This window comes from Nelusetta ayraudi, unplaced genomic scaffold (genome assembly GCF_046127955.1).
Source record: "Nelusetta ayraudi isolate G7.1 ecotype Tasmania unplaced genomic scaffold, CSIRO-AGI_Nayr_v1 ptg000011l, whole genome shotgun sequence".
Classification (NCBI taxonomy): domain Eukaryota; kingdom Metazoa; phylum Chordata; class Actinopteri; order Tetraodontiformes; family Monacanthidae; genus Nelusetta; species Nelusetta ayraudi.
In genome coordinates, this window is record NW_027466061.1 from 1,176,712 (window position 1) to 1,199,666 (window position 22,955).

Here is a 22,955-nt window from a genome sequence, read left to right on the forward strand (position 1 = left end):
CTCAGGCCAAACAAATGTTGCCAGAGAAATGATAATATTATGGAAATAAAGTAGTGAGATCAATATTTACGTTGGAGTAAAAAGGAAAATTGCAGCAGATAAAAGAGATGTGAGATGTGATTAAAAGGGTTGCAATGAGGTGTAAATACATACATAACACATTGGTCCAGTTGTCAAATACAGTTTCCGATTTCACTTTAATGGTATGACCTTGCGTATGTACAGTATATGAATGCTGCGTGTTATTTGCTGCTACCATTTTTTCTGTTATTTAAGAAAAGGTTGATCCCCCCCCCGCCCGACTGACTCTTATATATCACAGTGTCGCATTTGCAACACAGGAATCTTCCCGCTTAAATTCTCTTTTGCCTCTTTTGTCTCCTGCGATTCAAACTGCCGATCGCCACCGCACGGCGGGGCAGTCGCTGGCTGGCCGGCTATTCTGCACCAAAAGGGAAACTTGACGGGGCTACGAGGGCCAGACAAGAGAACAGGAGCAAGGATGTGCCTTTCCCTGCGGCACACTCTAAGTGGGCGCCGGTCTGAGAAACAGTGGGGACAGGAGGGGGAGGGGAGGAGCTCCGTTGTGGAAGCGGAAAGATAACTGGTTCACTGGCTCCCTGAAATGTTCTGAAATAATTCCCTTAGCTGCACAATTTCCTTGGACATTGAGCGTGATTCTAAATATATGCCTTCAGACAGGGTGGGACCCTGTGGAGAGAAGGGCGGGCGCAGGGGCGGGGGTGCGGGTGGGGGTTTCTGAATGCAGAAGATGAGTAAGTAAGGTAACAGCGAGAGAGCTCAGGAGGAAGGAGGCTTTCCTTGTGGATGTGCGGCGGCCACTCTGGGAGAGCGCTTTAGTGACCGCGGGACCATTTACCACTTCTCCTCAGTGAAGCCTCATTAAGTGCTCTGCCCTCATCACCGTGTCTACCGACGTTATGATGTCTAACAGCCCTGATTGGTCTTAATTGGCCCTGATAAACATTGAGTGGCTGTTGACTGACTCTGATAGCATCCACTGCACTTTGGTAATGAATTGGCGGGATTGCAGATCCTGTTGAGGTAGGTGGAATATACCTGACTGGGAGTGGTGTGAAAAAAAAAAGACTCGCCTCAGCCTCCACCTGCACAAAAGCTCAATACTGCTCCTATAAAGAACACGGCAGCATGCACACCGACTCGTCCACGGACGTACACAGCCTGATGCTAGCGCCGCGAGGGCGAGCTATTTCTTGCGGCTGTTGGGGCTGCGGCCGCTGTTCACACAAGATGATGCATGGCGTATTATGATGAGACATTAGCTTATACACACACGCAGCCATAACAATGGAAGTGGCACGCTTGGACACGACAAAAGCAGCCGTTCATTTTTCTGGAAGAGTGGGATCCATCTGGACCGGAGCATTGGCCACCTGCCTCATTATCCTTGTGTAATAGCTGCTAGCGCCTCGCTACCTCGTCTGTACGCTCTCTCTTTTTTTTTGTGTACTTAGGTTAGTCTTTGTGCGCGCTTGTTTGATCATCTGTGCCACAGACTGTATGTGCGCGACCTGATCGCGCTCTCAGCATGCACGCGCGTCTGTGGATACATCTATTTCTGATTGTCCATTGATTTCCAGTTTGTTTACTGATGCATCAAGCCACAGTCGGACAGTCAATAACGCACAGTGAAGATCGTACTATCCATCACGTGAGTGCTTCAGCTTGCGTCAGCTCGTGTGCCTCCTTAATTGGCTCCTAAGCCTCTTAAGGAGCTGCCAGGACTCAAGTGGCGCAGGCCCAGATAGACAACTTGAAAACGGCGCAGAATATGTCATAGGCAGACGTCAAGCAGCGGCACAGACTGAAGGCAAAGGAGGCGACACACTGGGCCGTTAAACGCGTGCGCAAGGGTTGCGGGTTAATGAGCTTGTTATCTGCACGCACACACGCAAACATACAGAAAAGACTGAGGTAACTCCCCCGGCGCCCAGGAAGATCAGGTTACCGCCGAGAGCAGATCTGGCCGGAGCAACTATCACAACAACAGACCAACACTTCAGGGACCCAGGCTAAACCCGAGGGAGACGTTGGTGTGCACGCCCATGTTTGCAAAGATGAGAAAGATGTAAAGTCTGAAGGACAAAAACCAAATATTGCAGGGCTTTCGAAGGGAGGGGTCCAGGTGGTGGCTGACTGGACTTGTATGGTTACAATGTATAGTCAGAACCTTTGAGTGTTTAAATAAAACAAAAAGATTCCGATAATTTCAGATTATTTACTTTGGAAAATAATAATGCAATGAGCAAGAGCAAACACTCTTCTACTATCAGAATCGGATTCCTGATACTTTATTAATCCCTTTAGGGAAATCTGGTGTTTCTCTTCACTTGCGTGTTTGACCCAGTGACAGCATGATGGGCGACATGAAATCAAACAGGAGGGTTCAGGAAGTAGACGGAGCTTATTTAGTTGTGGGTGACAGGGAGTAAGTCACTCAGCAGGGAACACTCTGCTCAGGTTTGATAAGCAGCACGAGGCTCAAGACTCATCCAGCAGGGACTGATGGAAATGGACACCCTGGTTTTAGGTCATACACTGGCACACAGACACATTCGTGAGCACTTAATAATCTTATGTGTAAAAAGAATTTAGAACTGCATACTTTGCAATACAATTTTGTTTTGTTTTTTGCAACAGGGAAGACCAAAACGTGATGAATTAAATTGAATGGTACAAATGAATAGTTGAAGAGCTCTCTAACATTCCGCACATTCCGCACATTCCTGTCTGTAATATTACATGAAATACCTTTATTGATAGTATAATAACATCTTATGTCCTTGCCTGTAGGGCTATACTTTCTATTAGCTACATGCATTCTGACACAAAACAGTCAGGCCAACAGGAATTCAATACAAGTCACTTGATCTGTTAGACCTAGAAATGTTCTTTAATTTCTTCAGCAGCACTGCATGCAACCAGCACAGACATGAAAAAAGAATTGATTTGATCAAATTGGTTGTGGCAAAAGACTAAATATATCTATATATGTATGTACGTATGCATGTATGTATACATACACAGCACACACACCAAATTGCATCCTAGTGTATTATCATTAAATGATCTACATTTTCAGCCTGTCAGTTGGACTTACTTTTAACGTTGAGATACATGGACTTGCTGACATCGGCGCCGACATCGTTGCTGACTCGACACAGGTAGAAGCCGCTGTCTTCCTCCAACACATGTTTGATAAAGAGAGATCCGTTGACCAGCACCTCGATTCGAAAGCCTGAATTGAGCGGAATAGGCTTGAACTGAGGGACTCCAGCACCTGTGAAAGAGCACAACACAGTGTTTACTACAGTGTGTATGTCAGTGGCTAGGTACCATTAATATCTCACCTTACAGCTGTGGACATTATTTTAACTATGCTGGCTTTCACGAAGATCATTGACAGCAGAGAGAGAGTGAGGCAAACACAAGTTGGGCGTGGGCAAACAAAGTCAACGCCATCTTTGCTGCACACCAGAGTCCTTCTCTGGAGGACAACTAGCAATCCAACTTTGAATCTCCCTTGATTGACTTTGGCTTTACTTGCAGTGCAGCAAGCATTAAGTTCGGTTCACAACAAGTGAAAAGATTTTTCTGAAATTTCCTGGCATACATGCATCCATTGCATTTATGAATATTAAACTACAGTATATTAAACTACTATTCTTAAAGGTTCACGCCTAATGCATAAAAGTGGTCACATAGGCTCAAAAAAGGACTTGAACTCGGATAAATCATTTAAAACAGGTAGAAAAAGAACAGACAGTTGATTGTAAAACTTGCCTCGACTTGACTTGCTTTATGGCGCAACCTCCTTCTATTGTCTGCTTATGTGTGCATGTGAATGTATGAGTGAGGATCATTGCACGCCTTCCCTACAACCCTGCTACATGTTAAACTGCAAGTACAACTGTCTCTCATTCAGCCTCAACAACATGAGAACCCGGACCGTCCATTTGTTTTACTGGCTGTCCTGTTAGCTCCTTTTACTGACTTCTACCATTTGAGTTTAGACTGAGAGAGAAATAGCAGTTCCAAATGCTTTGCTTTAGCTATTAAAGACCATTCAATTTGTCTTAGACATAGACGATAAACATTACATAAACATTTATTAAAAATGCATTTAAATTTTTAATATACTATTGGCACCAAGTGCATAAGTTAATGTTCATCACGTGTTCTGTTCTGCAGTGAGTTTACCTTTGGAGTACTCCCACTGGATGGTTGGAACGGGATACCCTTGAGCAGAGCAGTTCAGAATCACTGCTTTTCCATAGATGCCATCCTGGTCTTTGGGTTGCACAACAAATTTGGGAGGAACTGCACAAAACAACAAAGAAATTGAACCTTATGATCTCAAAATCACACAAATAGGCGTCTGCAAGTACTACAAGAAAAAAAAAAAAAAAAAAATTGCCCAGATGTTTCTCCCCACTTTCCTCACCTCTGACAATGAGCTGGCTCTGGTGCTCTACAGCGGCAGCCTGGTTGCGCGCAATACAGGTGTAGTTGCCATTGTGCATCAGTGTGAGGTTTGAGATGCGCAAGGAGCTGGTGAAATCAATGTTGTCTATAGTGACGCCCAGGCTGGCTGGAATGGGCCGACCGTCCTTCTGCCAGGTGATGAAGACAGGCTGGTCGCCTGACATCACCACGCAGGGGATGAAGACTCGTTGTCCGATGGAAAATCGAGGAAATTCGAATGGATGGATAGTAGGTGGGACTGGGGAACAGATATGCAGGTCAAGTATTTATTATTAATGTCAAAACAGCCACAAAAAATGACTTTCCAACCTTGTAATGTTGCAATTTAACATCGGCCATCCATTAATGCTTCATTCTAATGCTGTACTACCTTGGCAAACCTTTGGCGAAGCAGATTCACAGTGATTCATGAAGTATTATTTCAGCAGAAACATTTGTAGTGGTTGTTGACTGTTGTGCAATCCTCTGGATATACAGGTATTACATGCAGATTGATTTTGTTGCTATGAATTGTGATTGTGAATGAGGAATATATTTTACTACATCTTCTAGCATTGATCAGCTAAGCACTCTCTCGTACAGCATGCGTATAAATATCTGCCTCACTGTCTTCTTCTTTCCCGGGACACTGTCGCCTTCGTGAGGACCAAATGCTTTGAAAGCTAACGATTTCATATAGCACTTGTATAAGTGGCACTTCAGTGATTATTTTAATTCACAACAAAATAGGCATAATAGGCTCCTGGGGATTCCCTCTATGTGGTGGTAAAATGCTAAGCAGCCGAGAGACAAATTAGCGGAGACGAAATGGTGGCATTGTCTACAAAGTGTGATTTCCCCCTCGCGTACCCCTTAGCACGTCAGGACCTAGCAGACAGGGGGGTTGGGGGAGTGGGAGTATTTCAAATTATGCAGCATCATTGAAAAAGGAGCCATTTAAGGTTATCATCATCTCGCTCAGGCCCATGTTGCTGAAAGGAGCCTGACAGACAGACTGGTTGGGCTGATGAAGGTGGCACTTGTCATCTTTACACCTTCAGGTTTGGCTATTTGGACATGCAAATACGTCAAACATATGCGTGTTGGAATTCTGAATCTGATTATGCCAGATGAGAATTCAGACAGCATATGCACACAGTGATGTATCGCCATAGCTGAATACTAAAATACCCATGAAGATACAACATAAACATGTAAAGTACTGCTGTGTATGTGTACTTCTATATTTCCTTGTCTATTAAAAATTGGCATACATATTTTTTGAATACTGTGTTAAAATATGTTGTTGGTGTGACACAACTTGAGATGTAAATTAAAGTCATGTTGTTGAGGATAAGAAGGCACAAAAAGGCTTCATACCTTTCACAGTAACATAGACACTCTGGTGCGTGGAAAGTTGTGGCTGCACCAGCACATTGCACGTGTATTCTCCTTCATCCACATCCTTCTGCACATCAAACAGCTTGAGGGTGCCGTTGTTCTCAAACGCTCGCTGTCGGTGGTTGTACGGCAGCAAATTGGAGTCCTTGTACCACTTAATGGAGTAGTACGGGTAGCCAATGACACGGCAGTGAATGTACATGTCTCGCCCAGCGATGGCAGTGAGGTTTTTCATTGGTCTGATGCTGGCAGGCCCTTGTAGGACACATTGGAGAGACAACTCTCTTAAAATGATTTTGAGGAAGGAAGGTAGGGGTTGTATAAAACATAGCATTTCTGTGTTGTGAGTGCGTTTAAGACACAAAAAAGTATGCATGTCTTGATTCAATCTGATTGTAAAAAACAACATCAAGCGCAAGTTTCTTTTAAACTTCTGATGCAAAACACCATTCAGAGAAAGGCAACTCAGTAAAACTGCACATTGTTCCTCTGTTACCTAGATATTGGTCGTTTTTTGACTGTCAGGATGCACTTAAGGGTTCTACTTTTGAAAAGGCAATTTCTTCCCTTGCCACCATCACCACAGTGCTTGCTCTCAGTGGGAACAATTGGCTGTAAGATCGCGGTCTAGACCTCCACAATGATGTAGTCAGTGCCCCGAGATAACTTTATGATATGATGCTGTAGGAATAAATCTAATCTGATAGTTTTATTTCACCCTATACGGAACATTACTTTTTGCTCTCGCCTCCTCAGGGCCAACTGTAGTTGCCTCTGGAAAGCATTGAAGCGGAACGCTTCCTTTCTCCACTCAAGCTAACATTGAAACCACCACTGGTACTACTGGGTCCTGCACATTCTGAGAATAACCAAAAGAATAAAAGGGTGATCATAACTCAATTTCTATTGCCAAAGCAGGCTATCAGTCATGGTTTTATATGCCGTATTGGGCAGTTTGACTGGCCTACAAGCACAAGCATATCCTCGGTTGCTACCCTTAAGCAGGATTAAAGAGCCACAAATGTGGAAAAAGTCGCAACACTTTCTCCACTGTGGCACCTGTAGAGATTGATTTTCACTGCTCGACTGCATTCGGCACCGGTGAACCGTCACTTAAGGGCCGGAGAATTTCGCTATTTAGCCTCACAACATGCAAGAATGAACACAATCAAATTAAAGCAATCAGTGGGCAGAAAGTAACCATGCAACCATACAACAGAGAAATACTAATATCCTTGCACCAAGCGCAGCATGCTTGAGTGCTCCTATAATAGGGCTACATGACAACAGCAGTCCAGTCAACCATGTCCCTTTAGAGGGCAGATAGCGCATCAGTCATTTACTGAAGCTAAGAGTAAATCACCCTAAAAGTATCCCAATATGGAGCCATCAACACTTGATGGATATGAAGCAGGTCATAAAATCACACATCTAATGTGAGAGACAGCAACAACGCTAAAACATAAAAATCCTCTTAATAGCTCTACACGTATTCTAACATCTTCACACTTGAGCGCTTTGAATGTTGCCAATTAAAAAAGTAAGAAAAAAAGGAGTCAGAATAAATCAAGACATGCTGATGTGTGTATGTGATGATGTGTTGGAGGAGTTGATTTGACAAGCACCTCTTACGTTTATTCGCGCCTGGTAGGACACAGTCCCGGCTGAGTTGTTGCAGATGCAGCGGTAAACACCTCCGTCGGGCACGTGGGTCTGGCTAATGTTGAGGTGGCTGACCACATGACCATCATTGTTGGTGTAGTAGGAGATGCGGTGGCGGCTGTCCCGGACCACGGGCTCGTCGTCCAGAGTCCATGTCACCCAGGGTTCTGGGGTGCCCTTCACCGTGCAAGACAGGGACACAAACTCGTTGATGTTGTAGACCTTCTCGCTGAACGAAGCCAGGATCTTGGGAGTGCCATCTGGATGTAAGAGGAGACACAAATGGCGAGGTGAATTCTACCACCTACTGTATTCGACTCACCACAGACTGATACAACCCAACGAAGACAATAACTAGTCAGCATACATTGGAAAATGGGCCAAAGATAACCAGCCGTGTGGTCCACTGGTAGAGTGTCCAGTTTGGAGGTTATGGGTTCGATTCCCGTCCGGGTCATCCCAAAGACTGTAAAAATGGTACCCATTGCCTCCCTGCTTGGAACTCAGTGCTCGGGGTTGGACTTGGGGGGGTTAGATCACCCAATGATTCCTGGGTACGGAACCACTGTTGCCCACCGCTCCCTCAGGGGATGATGGGTCAAATGCAGAGGACAAATTTCGTATCCTTCGGGATGTGCCAATCAGTGGGACTTTAACCTATTAACCTTTAATTAGTGGGACTTAAGCTGTAACCTCTATGCTTCATATCAACACGCTACCCCCCAAAGGGGATCCTCACCTTCCAGTATGACTTGAACAAAGTCCTGAGCTGACATCTTGCCATGTCTGGCGAAGCACTGATAGGCTCCGCCATCACTTTTCGCCATCCCAGCCATGACCAGGTTTTCCCTGTTTTGTCCTGTCATACGAACGCTGTTACTAGGGTAGATGAGTTCCCCATTGCGGTACCACGACAGCTGGTACTCCTCGGAGCCGGTGACACTGCAGGATAGTGAAACTTGGCTTCCCACGCTGCCCTTCACCTTCCTTGGGCTCACCGCGACCTTCAGCAGCTCTGGAGAGATTGGAGGGGTTAGAATGTTGTTGTATTGTTTGATTGTATTGGTTGACGTGTTGTTTAAGCTGTTTTTGGTCATGTGGCGAGGGGCAGGAATATTGAATAGATCAAAGCAACCATTTCTGTTTAATCCCATCAATGATGGAACCAACTAATCAGACTTGGCGGGCTTGGCTCACCTTTTACCAGCACTCTTCCAACCACCTCCGCAGTGCCATATCCATTCCACACCTCACACACATATGTTCCCGTGTCACTGGGCTGGGCTCGTTCAATCAGCAGGCCTGTCACACTCTGTCGAAAGCGTGTGTCAGGCTCCAGTGGCCTGTTGTCCTTTAGCCAGCGGTATTTGGGTGAAGGGTGGCCGGACGCCTTGCAGGGCAACTCCACTCGATGTGACGCCATTACCTCACGACGCTCAAAACTGTCCAGGATATGAGGGGCGGAGTTTGCCGGGTCTGTAGGAGGAAAATTTGGTTTGGTAAAAAAAACATCAAGCTTAATTCTGGGTATTTGAAATGTTAGTTCTGGCTTAAAAATAGCTAAGTTGATCGCATAAATACAATCATTTTAATTTTACACTTCTGTCAAAGGCTTTGTTAGGGATTTATTCAAAATTTTTAAGGCAATTAAAAATTGTAAGTAAAAATGTCAAATTCAAGTATTGAATTAGATGAATGTCTTTGATCATAAATCAGAAGGGAAAACATTGTAAATTAAAAAAATATATACTAATTTAAAGAAAATAAAATGTATACATTTTATTCTGAAGGTGCACACCACGGCGCTGTTGTTGATCCATTGCTGTCATGATGGTTTTTTTTGTTGAGTTCCACCTACCTGAGACAATCAGGCGGGCGCTATTGCTCTGTCGGGTCTCTCCTGTGTACCGATGGCGTGTCATGCACCTGTAGTTGTAAAGCCCGTCTTCCATTTGCACATCCAGGATGTACAGGGCTCCCGTGGAAGTGATGAGAAACCTCGACACTGGAAATGGATAAAAGAAAATCTGTCAGGCGACAAAACATCTTTGGTGTACATAGTAAAGGGATTAAAAAAAAATGTATACTTTGTCCTCTGGACACTATTCTCACTTCTGTTTAAATGTGAAGTCCCTATAATGTTTGGGATTCTGAAAATCATTGTGATTTTTTCCTCCATCACTTTTTTCAAATATGTAGTTATAATAATGCATATCACACCATATCATAGACATTTAGAGAGACAAAAACATTGCACCCATACTTGAAGACAGGCTATGACTAAACCTATTGCCTGATCAATGAAAGGGACAAACAAAAAAGCAATTGCCTTCAAATACATCACTGCAGATTGTCAACCATGAGACGAGGGCACAGAGACTGCGCGCTTTTATTCATATGGGCAAATATTAGCCAGTCAAGTGGGGTGTGTAGCTTTGTGTGATTGTGGTAACCAAACATCTGGTGCAGCCCGTTTAGCGCAGCGCACGTCTGAGACGTCTGTGACAAGGCTGTGTGTTGTTGCGGAGGTGTAACACAGCTCGTTATCATGTAGCTCATCTCTCTGGTTCCTCTGCCTCTGGAGAGAAACTCTCCGCCGCTCGCTCGCTCGCTCGCCCGCTCTCTCTGTCTGCTCCAGACTAAAGAGCTGGGAGGCGGGGATCACAGGGCGCTTTGATAGAGCATAGCTGTGCAGGTTGGATGTGCTAATATCATGCTGATGTTATGTTAATTTAGGTGAACGCGCCAAAGTGGAGGTAGTGTAGCGGCAGTTAGTGCTCGCGAGGAGTCACGCGCGTTTGTGCGGTGGGGTTATTTTATGTCACACGTAATAGAGAAACTGGGGATGGTTATCAAACAGGAGCATTGCACATCAGAGGATTGGGGCCATATTGGCAGAGAAAGACATTACAAGGTAAAAAAAAAAAAGAAGCAGTTTAACACAAATTAACACGGATTTCACAGTCAAAAGGTTGAACAAGTCTCGATCTGCAGGACCTCCATATTATTATTATTATTATTATTATTATTATTATTATTATTATTATTATTATTATTATTATTGTTGTTATTATTATTATTATTATTATTATTATTATTATTATTATTTTCAGGTCAGGGCATCAAAAGCATGTGAGACATGGCTTCGAGAAGTCGCACATACCAATTGTGTGTGTTTTTCTTATTATCTCAACCATACTGTATGTAACTGGGCGACTGTAGCTCAGGAGGCAAAGCGGGTTGTCCAATGACCAAAAGGTTGGCGGTTCAAATCCCGCTCTGCTGTAGTGTCCTTGGGCAAGACACTGAACCCTAAATTGCTCCCATTGGGGCTGGCAGCATTATACATTGGTGTATAAGTGGGTGAATGAGAGGCCATTATAAAGTGCTTTGGGGTACCATGAAGGTGCTGGAAAGCGCTATATACAGTAAGTGCAGTCCTTTACCATATAAATCTGACATGTCTCAAACTGCTAATTGTAAACAGTGTTTTGACAGTGTGCAAAATCCTGAGAATGTTCTCGGAGCAAAAACTGAGGCCTAGGCATAATTTTTTATTCAAGAGAGAGACATTAAGGGGAGTCGTTGACAAAGGGCAGGGCGCTATTAAAGAGTCCGCCTGCATTCATGCACACTTGACTTTTGCTTGGACTCCATCTCTTCGTCCTCACAAGTAAACCCCGCAGTGAACGGAACTGATTGCTTCAAGCTGCGCCACAGGCCGACGGTGCCGCGCGCTTGTGTGCACCCGTGCTCGAGAGTCTAGGACTTTTCCCTCTGTTCTCGTCCCATCACGCTCGCCTCAAACCCCAGTGGCTGAGGCGTCTGCACTTCAGAGTCGGTGTGTACCAACTCTCCCGCTTTCATTCGTGTGTACGCGTGTGAATGTGCCGCAGACAACCGTAGGAAGGAGAAGTCGTGGGGGATTCTTTGCTTATTTCAGAACTGCAATCTCTACTTTCACGTGAGCGTGCGTCCACACCTGGTACGTATTGGTGTATATTTGTAAAACTTTGGCTTCCGTCCACCCCAGCTGGCTCGCAGGGCTTTCTGTCACCTCCTCTTCCTCTCCTCGGCCTGCACAGCTGCACTGGCATCCACAGTTTTCAGAGACAAGCGTCCCTTTCTGTGCATCTACACTCTATTAGGCATGCTAGGCTGCAGGGAACACCCTTTCAACATGAAATACCTCGGATTTCTAAATGCTCGGAATTTCTAACTGTTGCCGTGATGTAAGCTGTACTGGCAATTGAATTATATCACAATACTATCATATGGGCAGTTTGTATTGGCTGACTGAAGGTGCAGTTGACCACAGTAGGTGCGTTTTGCTTGGTGGCTATCTGCCACAGGCAGCCGAAAGATTCCCTCTGCCTGGCGAAGCCATTTCAATATTTTATCACTGAGACGTGAGGAGAGATGAAATGGAAAAAGAGAGAGAGGAAAGAGAGAGAGAGAGAGAGAGAGAGAGAGAGAGGAGGGAAGAGATAAAGGCAGTGAGCAAAAGGCACAGACAGAGGAAATAACGGAACAAGTGGGAAGAGCACCTCGGGGATACAACCACTCTCTGTCATCTGAAATGACTTACAAATGAGCTTACAGATACGCACTCAGAGCGCGGGGAGAGACACAACTTTCATATGCTAATTCAAATGGTGGTTCAGCAGAGCAATTATAGTTTAAAAAAAAAACTGTCAGTTTGACACACCTCAACAGGAGCCAACTAGTCCCCTTTGTTACGCTGTCTGTCAGCGAAGCCCTGATGAAATGTGCTGCTGCAAATCATCATGTCATCCACATAAAACAATGCTGAAATACTATAGGGGGAAAAAACACTACACAACATCTAGGACCTAAATAGTGATGAGTATAATACTGCACCTGCACTCTTCTACTCTGAACAGATATATTAACATAACATTTAAAATAAAAAAATAAAAATTCAAATGGGAAAATACTGCACGAGAGTGACACCTTTCTGTGCGCCTTGATCATTTAAAAAAAAAAAAAAAAGAAGCAGCTCGGTGGTATTCTCACATGACCTTGAACCAATGCTCCAAATGTGGGCCACAGCCGTCTGGACGGCACTTATTGAGAAAGCCAAGCAGTCAGCTAAACAATGCAGACCAAAGTTGCTTCCTCATCACTTTGCTGGCAGCATCCCCACGATGCAACTGTCTTGGAGTGTATTAGCAAGTAGAGTGTGGTCCCTGGAGACAGCCGGAGCCTCGCATGTCACCATAACCTTGGCCATCCAAAGTCGTGTGACTTAGAAAAAAAAAAAGGAAATTAATAATTAAAAAAAAAGAAAAAAAACTGTGACCTGCTCTTGCTACCAACAAGCCATCTGTCTTTATATAAATAAAATTACCATCTCTAACCAAGCCCAACAGTAGACATCACAGCGCCATATGCGACAACACATTGTTTCCCTCAGCATGAAGATCACACTGTCTGGTGCCAGACTCGCCCATGCAGACTCGGAGCAATAATGAGTGTATGATGAGCCCGGGAGGCTCCGTATTGTAATTACGCCTGCTTACAGTTATTGAGAGAGCGACTCCAGTTTGATCAAGCTGGGATAAGCCCCTCAGTGGAGAGGGCTGCCCTCCCAATTTAGTGCTTTTCTAATAAAAATCATTTGTCATTCCTGCAGGAGAAACACTGACAGCTGCACACGTTGCCATGGCAACACAACTGTAGACCATTCCACTGCTTAGCAAGCACTATTACCACTTGACTCACTGATCTATCCATCTATCCATCTATCCATCCATCTATCCAAACATACAGTATATAGATATTCAAAAATGACTGTTGCTAAACTTATACTAACCTATATACATGTCTGTGCACATGGGAGAGAGAGAGAGTGAGAGAGAGAGAGAGTGAGAGAGAGAGTTCAACATACGTCTTTGCTTCTCTTGCGAAGCCTTTTGTAAAACGTTAATACAAAATAATACGTGCATGTTATCCTTCCGACCGCTGCGGTTGAGTCAATGTAGACGGCTGAGCTTTTTCATTGCCGCTCCTAATCAGCAACAGCATCCCTCTGCTCATTAACTAGACACATGCTAGCCCGAGGCTAACGGCCTCATATGTCAACCACAGATAAAGATGTCATCTTTTGCTTGACTGAATAACCCACTATTAAAACTAGATGTAAATGGACGTTGAATGATATTCAAATCAGGAGGCAACGGGGGAAGTTTAAACCCCGAGGCGCTTGGCCTCAGCCGCCACATATTCCTGTCGTGTTCACACAGTAGCAATTACAGATACTGTCTGTCTAGTCAGAATGTTGGAGCAGAGCATCCCAGATTAAGATATGAATGGAAAAAACATACTGATACAATGATCCATATTCAGAGTAGAATTGTTTAAACGTTGATAATTTAACATTTTCTTAAGTGACAAATTTGTTTGTAAAGCAGTATTTTAGCAAGAGCAACGGTTGTGACACTTTGATTATATTGCGTATAATGGCGCTCTCCCATTTTTGAAGGGGACAACAAATGGTGTGAAAGGATCAAAATCATGATAAATATTTTCTCACTTGAAAAAGTTTTCTTCTATCTTGTCACATTTTTCTCCCTCCATTAATCATGGGTGATGCGTGAGGTATACATGTGCAGGGAATTGGCCATCTTCCATGGCAATCTAAGGGTATACTGCTTGTACAAACAATATGTCATGGCCATAACATGCCTGTCTGAGCATCTCATTAAATCTGCCCCGTAACCAGATTTATTGTCAGTCTGCATAGACCACGGTGAATTTTCACTTTGCAGTACGCCCTGAATGCGATCCAGCCTGGTGCAGCCGTGCAGGTAGTGGCCTTGAGTGGGAAACATGTGACCGGAGGAACATATTTTAAAACTCTAAGCCCAAAGACACAGTCGCTGCGTTTCCATTACCCCTAGAACTGCAGAAAACCTAAATATGGCAATAAAAAACTGGTAATGGAAACGGCAAACCTTGAAAACCTTCTCAAGTATTGCTAAAAGGTTTTGACGCTCTCACAAGGTGTTTTTAATCCAGACATATCCATGTAGAGGCATATCGCAACAGTGTCATGGAAACACTTTTTTCCATTTACACGTCACCGGACGTTACGTACGGGGGGTCACATGACCAGTTCGCTTCAAGTGAAAATGGTGCGGTATGTAGATGGAATATTTTTTACAAGTCATCAAGAGAAAAATATAACAATATTTTGAATTCTGCTCCAAATGTTTCGTACCTCCATCCTCCACAAAGTGGGCTCTCGCCGGATGAGATTTGGCAAGAATTACGGCTTACGGGCTTCACACCATTCAATGGAAACACCTGCAAATCGCAATTGTGCTTTGTCGAAATTTTAGAAATACCGCTTTTATTTTGTGAAAAACTGTAACGGAAACACAACTAGTGGCTCGTTCCAAGTGATCATTGTCCCATTGCTTTCCGCGCAATAAAAGTCAAGACCTGAAAGAATTCTAATTAAAAGGCCGCTCTGGCTCGGCCAAAAACAAACTAACAAACAACAAATCTGAGGCAGCAACGCTGTCTGAAGTCAACACTGAAGATTAAAATCTCCATTACAGTTCAAGAGTGCGTCCCTGTGCATCTCCCCCTCACTGTGTTGATGAGGATGCAAGTGCCGTGTAATTCGTCACTTCTTAACACAAACTATTAGATCTCTAATGACTGTGTGTTTACAAGGCCATGACTGGGCCGCCACTAAATGAGCCAGTGTTGAGCTTCAGCTGTACAGTCATGAATATTCATCCCATGGAGTGTGAGAACCCCTTTCTCTGTGTGTGTGTGTGTGTGTGTGTGTGTGTGTGTGTGTGTGTGTGTGTGTGTGTGTGATACCCACTGGCAGGCATGACGGAAACTAACACTATCTCTCTCGAACCCAATCAATCACTCTGCTGGGACAATAAGTCACACTGAAAACAACTCTAACGTCACCACAGCTCAACACTACTGGTTCTCTTTGACCGACAAGAAGAAGAAAAACCCACCGTACGGTTTTCAAAGCGCTGGTCATTTAAGGCCATCTCCTTGGAATCAAATTAGAAGTGGGTTTACACACACACACACACACACACACACACACACACACACACGCACACACACACACGAAAGGAAAAAAGGTCCAGGGGGTATCTAGGTTCTCTATGTCTCTGTGTGTCACATTCTACATTGTTTTATGAATATCCGAGAAGCAGATATGTGCACATGTTAACACGCTTGTTAATTATATTTTGAGTGAGCCAGAGGCAGCCCTGCAGGGTCTTAATAAACTATAATAACCTGAGTGTGAGAGAGAGTTATTCCCATAACTCCGTCCTCTTGCGATTTGACTGCACGGTCTCACAGAGGACGTCTTAAACACAGTGCTCATTGATGTTTCATGGTAATTTGTGGTGGCAAGTGGAGCAAGCGATGCATCTCTGTGAGTAAAGCAGAGGGGGCAAGAGGAGGATTAGATAATCAAACAGCGTGCCACTTTAAATAATCTCTGGCTCCTCTGGGAGAGGTGAGACTTAAAGCTGGAGCCCTTCTGATTTAATTGTCTGATTTCCCCATCATTACGGTTGAGGGCCTCGGTAATTCAGGATTATTAAATATTCAGGAGCCGCACGGAGAAGGGAAAGATACAGCGGAAGGAACATGAAGTGGGAGAGAGGTGTGAGAAAGAGAGTCGGAGCAAATTACAGGCCGGCTGGGATTCAAACCCGCAGCTTTCTTGCTGTGAGGCGACGGAATGAACCACATCCTGAATTAATTGGACACATGGACACACAAAACGTGGCAAAAAGAGAAGAAAACCACAGAAGGTGTGAGGCCAGAAAGCACAATTTCCCTTGGTGGAGCTGTCCATGGTGCTGACCCGTGATGCTGCGCAACCGACAGAAACACCATCGCAAAACTGACGATTACACAACTGGCGTCAGGAGAGTGATATTGTGGGGGAGCTGTTGTGCAGGTGAACTTCATGGATGAAGGATGAAATGATTAAATGACCTTCAATGATCCTTTCCGGTGAATCATTAATGAGACAAACGTTGCTAACTGTGATTCGCTGTTGTTATTGCTGCTCACAAGAAAGTATCTTTGACAGCGATCTTTTCCACCCACAGCAGCTGAATAGGCATCATGGAATGAAAAAAGACATTACAAAACACTAAAAAAAAAATAATTATTATTTTTGTATTTATAAATACACAAATAAATAGGAGTTATATAAAAAATTGAAATAGTGCACTTTTAAATACAGTCATCTATTGGTGATGGATTTTTCTTTTCGCAAGGTTTTATTTTGGTAAATTCTCAGTGCTTTCTCTTCAAATGCACACACACACACACACACACACACACACACACACACACACACACACACACACACACACGCTGCAGTGATGTTATTTAAACTAGCAAATATTAATTGACAAGCAAGGGATTATCAATCTCAAGGTTCCCTCAAAATGGCTTTAAATTCACCTTTGAATTTAATTCCAACAATTAAATTATGAGAAACAATATCATTCTTTTCGCCAACGCCACTGGCTGGACACTCGTTGTGCTGGTTAGCAGCACAAAAACAACAACAGGAAGTAAAAATGTTGCTCTGTCAAAACTGACCGCCTCAAAGGTGGCAAACACACTGAGTGTTGTCTGGTGATAAGTGAGGCAAAAACAAAAGGCAGAGCAGCGTGACTGCGGCCTGGAATCATCCGTCTCCACACGCAGTTTATCTCCGGAGGAGCGGATGGAGACACGCCCCTCGTTTACAGGACGGCTAGACAAGCACGTCGTAAAATTCACACACCAGCCTTTTTCTATAATGGCTCAGAATTCTGACATAAACCATCTCTCTCTCTCTCTCTCTCTCTCTCTCTCTCTCTCTCTCTCTCTCCTTATATCATGGCTTTTCAATTTTAGCAACCCGTCCCTCCTGTTCTTTGTCCCTGCCCCTCCACCTCCTCGCTTTTCATCTTTTGCTTTTTCCCTCTTGGCCCCTTCCCCCCTCTGTCTCTCTCTCTCTCTCTCTCTCGCTCTCTGTCTCTCTCTCTCCCTGCAAAGCATTAGCTCGCAGTGGTCAGGCCGCTTGACAGCTGCTCCACCTGAAGAATATCAATCAATGTTGCTGTGGAGACAGAACCAGACTTCCCTCCTTTCATTTATTTATTTCTTCTTCCACCGGTCGGTCCAGCGCGTGCGTGACTGTGGCTGTTTACGTGCTCAACACCAGCCCGCATTGATTATTTTAGATTTTAGAGATTTTAGACCATTGGCTCGAAAAATGTTTGAAATAATCTTCATATGACCGAACTGGTGTGGAGACCTGCTGCATGGCCGTACTTATTTGAGGTCTGATTAATGAAGTAGTGGGTGCAATCCCGCACTGCCTCAGACTATCACTCCAGATAAGAATGGCAGACAAGCGTGGGATGAAATTGGCTATCGCTGCCAACACATGACAGCAGAGTGATCACTGTAGCAATCATGCTGCTTAATATGGAACCTTATTTAAAGAGGCACAGCCATGGCGTTTGGTGCAGGCCAACCAATTACAACGCTGCACTGTTGGCCTTAAAAAACAACAACAACTAATCTTTAAAACGTTTGAAAATACATTTCTTTTTACAATTAGCCCAACCGGCGCGCACTAATTATCACGGGACCAATTGCATGCTTCCCTCTAATGGATCCAGTTCACCTGTGGGCATGTCCCCGTCCCTGTTGCCAGACATAATACTGAGCGGCGAAATGACTCCCTACTGGCCCATCGTAAGTGGCACCTATACCAGGCCTGCCAGCGGAGGGTTAAGCAAATATTAGGCAAAGCAGCTGTTCACTGAGTGCCTTTGCCTGCCTCTGTTCCCGCCTGCTCCTCTCCTGATATAAATCACACGCAGCAATTAGTGCCACAATATCCCCATGTCCTCGTTAAACAACCCCGCCTGCAGAGGAAACCCATAAACACGCACTAGCCAGCGTCGCTAAAGGAAGGGGGATTGAATCTGTACAAGTGCATTTAAGAGGGCGACAATTTTAGCAGTACGGTTGGTCCGAACCAAGCCACTGCGCTAAACTCTAACATCAGCAGATCTTAATCCAATTGTGTCATTACTAAGTTAATGGGAATGTGGGGAAATATATAGCACCATCTCTATGTTTCAGCGAGAATATTTAACTTCAATTATTAGAGACGGAAATTTTGAAGAATCTATCTGCGGATAAATGTACATTTTTACATTATTAAATGTTCTCCAGGGATGAGGGGAAACCTTCAAAACATAATGTAGCAGCCGGTAATCTGCTAACACAAACATTGAGCCTCTCTCAAGGAGCAATGCAACTGATGCGCAGCAGCCTGAGCTTTTGTTTTCCTTTTCAAAAACCTTGTCAACGCGCTCTCCGAGGAGCCAGACCGCTTCTCTCCAAGCAAGCAAAGGAGGAGCAAAAGCATTAAAGCATTATGCAATGTCACAAAATGTACGACCTATTCCACTTTGTTATATTTGAAAGCTCCAGTATGGTGCATGTGGTGCTTCTGGTGCAGGAAAAACACAGCTGTCCACCAGTAGAACACAGTGTTGTCAGTGTGGTTCTGGATGCAACAATCTTTCTTGCCTCACTTGCATTGTGCACTATGGTTGGACCTACACTTTGTCTAGTTCTAGTTTTGTCTTTTATTTGTACTCCAAGAGTAAATACTTTTTTTTATTTTTGAAAATACATTTGTCAGATTCCTTTTTTTTTTTGCTTGCATATAAACACTTCTGATTGAGTAAAATGTGCTTTTTAACATTTGAAGGTATCAACAACAATGTATAAAATACCTTCTTGCTCCTTGACCCACATTTAGATTACCAATAAACCACAGTTAGATAACCAGCATCACAAAATTAATGAAGGCAGATTAATTTATGTGCAGCTACTGTACCATACTGTAAGAATAATGATTTCATAGTGATTTCAAACTGAAACCTCCTGCTCGTATCTTACATATAAGACATGATGAGAGATAATGATTTAATTCATGTTCCCGAGAGCGATAATCAGCGATCATAGATTTGATTTTTATTAGCCATCAACAGTAATGAATGTGATGTAAAATAGCCAATAAAGCATTTATTGTAATCTAGCCATCAACAGCTGATGAACGGACAAAAAACCCTCACACACATCTGGTGAGAGCATTAGTAGCCATCAGCTTCACAATTACCATATTGCTCCAAATTACTACAACCACCAGGGGAACATTTTACGTGCCACCACTCAGTAGAGAAGAAAAAAAAAATCCACAAATAATGTCAGAACAAATGTAACTGATTTACATTCTGCTCTCTTTGTGATTGTGCTACCAGTTGCTGCTGTGTCCGCGATAATTAGGAGGTAATAAGAGTGTAATTGGGGCTACGGGCACATTGAGACGCAGGCAGACGCACTGAGAGCTTCGGCTACGTACAAACAGCAGCGCCTCGCTGTCCCTCGCACACAACAAGGCGAGGAGGGGGATGAAGGATGTATGAGGAGTGACATTGCGTGGGGGGTGGGGTGGGGTGGGGTAGGTTGGGTTGGGGGAGGGGAATTACGGCTGGAGCAGGTGGAGGACGCCTGTTAATAGCCACTGGTGTTGCATAGTAGCGCTTAGTATTTATCTTGCATTGGCCTTGTGATTCAGACACCTCTCATTCAATATCAAAACAGTCTATTATTATTATTATTATTATTATTATTATTATTATTTATTGTTATTATTATTATTATTGTTATTATCCTATATTTCTTGCTTGTATTACTGTCTGCATTCACAAGAAATATAAAAGGATCAATCGTGCAACCAAATGAAAAAGAAAATGTGCTTCCCGTTTGACAGATTCTCCTGTTTGGGTGCATTGTGAGAAAGAAAAGAGGGGCGGGGGGTGGGATGGGATGGAGGTAGGTGTTACTATGGCAACCAGGAGAGTGACTCTTAGGTAGTGGCATATAGGGAAAGGAGAGAAAGACAGTGCATGGGAGGGAGAGGAGGAGAGGAGAGGGGAGAGTCCTGTCGGAGGGATGGAGGCGAGGGAGGGGAGGAGGAGAGGAGGAGAGGAGGAGAGGAGGGGCGTGCGAGGTGGCGCGCTGGAGGCAGATCAGAGGGAGGTGTCAGTGGGTTACTGCTGCGCACAGAGAAATTCACCAGCATTTTCTACTCTGCCAGAAGAAAGGGGAGTGGAAAACAAAAGGAGCTGTCTTTTGAATGGCCCTCGTGCTGCATTGGACTGTCAGCACTTCCTGCTAACAACCTCACTTAGCTGCTCAGCCACGTCGACTCCCAGGCAGGCACTGCCTCAGTCCCGCCGCCGCCGCTTTGCAAACAGCGCATTCAATCGCGAGGGATTCCCGCCGTAACACCTTCCGTATGAAATGCAGAATGTCTGATATGGATGTGTACATTTTGAAGGGATGTTGGAAACATGCAACTGTTTTCTCTCCTGCACGATCGTCTTTGCAGGCTCATGGGAAGGCTGGAGACGAACCCAGCGAGACATTATTGGTAAAAGGAAAGAAGCCATTTGAACAGTAAATAAAGCCGGATACTGCAAATACACCAACTGATTTTTACTCACAATCTCTGTCAAGTATTATATATTTTTTTAAAATTCAGAAATGGAAATATAATTTAAGAGGGCTGTAAAATGTTGGAAACGTGAAAGATAATGATGATGAGTATTAACATTTGATGGCTGTAATTTACTTTAAACAAAAAAAAATGATTCTATGTATACAACAGGATTTATTCCTGTGTGAATTCTTGATGTGATTAATTAAGTGTGAATTAATTTGTTGATGTAAAATAAAAGTGAAATAAAAATTTCTGAGAAAAAGCTGGTAAACAGATGATCAGATGATGTCATCATATTAAAATGCTGATTGACTTTTCCTAAAATAAGCTATAAACTATAACGACTGTATAAAAGAGGCCTCCTATGCTGACATGAGGAATAATCAAGTTGTGTTTAGCTTCACAGACATGCATTTGAAAAAACATATATATACATAACTGCTTTTTTTGCCCACAAAATTGCTTAATGTGCACTCACGGTGTTTGTTTGGCACACAACAAATTCCCCATGTGGGACAAATAAAGGCTTGTTTTATGTTATTCCATCAATAATAAATAACAAGATCTACACAAAGATCTTCAAACCTGCCTGGTTTTTTGCCCTCTGGTTTCCAGCGTTGCCCCTGTGATGTTAGCTGCCTTTAAAGCCCTAGCGCTGTGTACTAATTACAAGCTGAATCAACGCAATGATTTCACTCATCACGAATCCTTCATGTGTTTGTCCAAGAGCTGCACATTCACAATAACAGAAAGTGAACTCTCCTTGTTGCCGCATCAGAAACCTTTTTGGCAGGGAAAACTGAGATACAGTGAAGCTGTTTCAGAGACAGCAGGAGGATCAAGATTGACAATCTTGCAAAAATTATTCACACAGCAACAACAACAAGAATCTACAAACTTGCAGCACATAAAACCTGGTCGGTTAAAGTCAAAGTCAGAATAAAGGCAACAAAATGTTTTGGGTTTTTTTTGGCCATAGATTAATTTTGCATTTATGCAACGGTCAACCTCGATTTAATGAACACCATTTAACATTGGACGCACGTTTCAGTCGGAGCAGCCACCATTGCATTTTGCACTGGGCGTTATGACTTTTTAGGCACATTGTGAAGACAAGAGGAGGGTGACAGTTATTGGCCTCTGACCTTCTGGCAGAAGCCCACAGAGAAACAGACTGCCAGAGACAAACAGAGCCATGGGGTGGGTGTAATGAATATGCTGCCCCCTATGGTGTGGATGACCTTATAAACAACCACAAACTGTCACAATGACCAGGCCTGCTGGGAGCTGCCCTCTGTGCAAGGGCAAATGGCTCAGAATTCAGCGGACGCTGGCGGCCGCAGCTCGCAGGAGAGACGGCGAGGCCGGCGGGGCTGCCGGGCTTCCCGGCGCACGCATTCCGAGATTCCGCATTTAAATTCAGTCCCCTTCAAACAAGCGACGAGACGTCGCCGCGCGCGTTGCTGTTGTTACCCTTTCGGTGACACATCTCATTAGAAACATCGTCGTCATCGTTGGTACATTTCCGGCGTCCCTTCAGAAGCCTCAGCGCGCAGCTTTTTGGTAAAAGCGCCGCCGTCGCGTTTTTCATTAACAAGACAAGCGAGCGTCTGCGGCTGTGATCTCAGCCGAGGCATTTGGGATCCAACCGCAGAAAACACACGTCCTTGTTCTTCAATGGAGGCTTTGATGTCACCATGAAGGGGGATGGTTGGGTTAGAAGTCAGTGCGGTGACAGCTGACAGGTCAACTGATTTATTATTTATTTATTTATATT

At 44.0% G+C, this 22,955-nt stretch overlaps 1 protein-coding gene across 2 annotated transcripts in view; it reads right to left on the reverse strand.

Moving 5' to 3' along the window:
* The window catches only part of dscama (Down syndrome cell adhesion molecule a), a 70,422-nt gene that overhangs the window by 16,049 nt on the left and 31,418 nt on the right, over positions 1-22,955 (reverse strand). For both annotated transcript variants that reach the window (XM_076019913.1, XM_076019912.1), the window contains exons 4-11: positions 9,428-9,574; positions 8,767-9,045; positions 8,309-8,584; positions 7,533-7,829; positions 5,887-6,162; positions 4,487-4,765; positions 4,243-4,362; positions 3,143-3,322 (exon numbers count right to left, since the gene is read on the reverse strand). In XM_076019913.1, the coding sequence (XP_075876028.1) occupies positions 3,143-3,322; positions 4,243-4,362; positions 4,487-4,765; positions 5,887-6,162; positions 7,533-7,829; positions 8,309-8,584; positions 8,767-9,045; positions 9,428-9,574 (1,854 nt within the window). The remainder of the gene's footprint in view (positions 1-3,142; positions 3,323-4,242; positions 4,363-4,486; positions 4,766-5,886; positions 6,163-7,532; positions 7,830-8,308; positions 8,585-8,766; positions 9,046-9,427; positions 9,575-22,955) is intronic.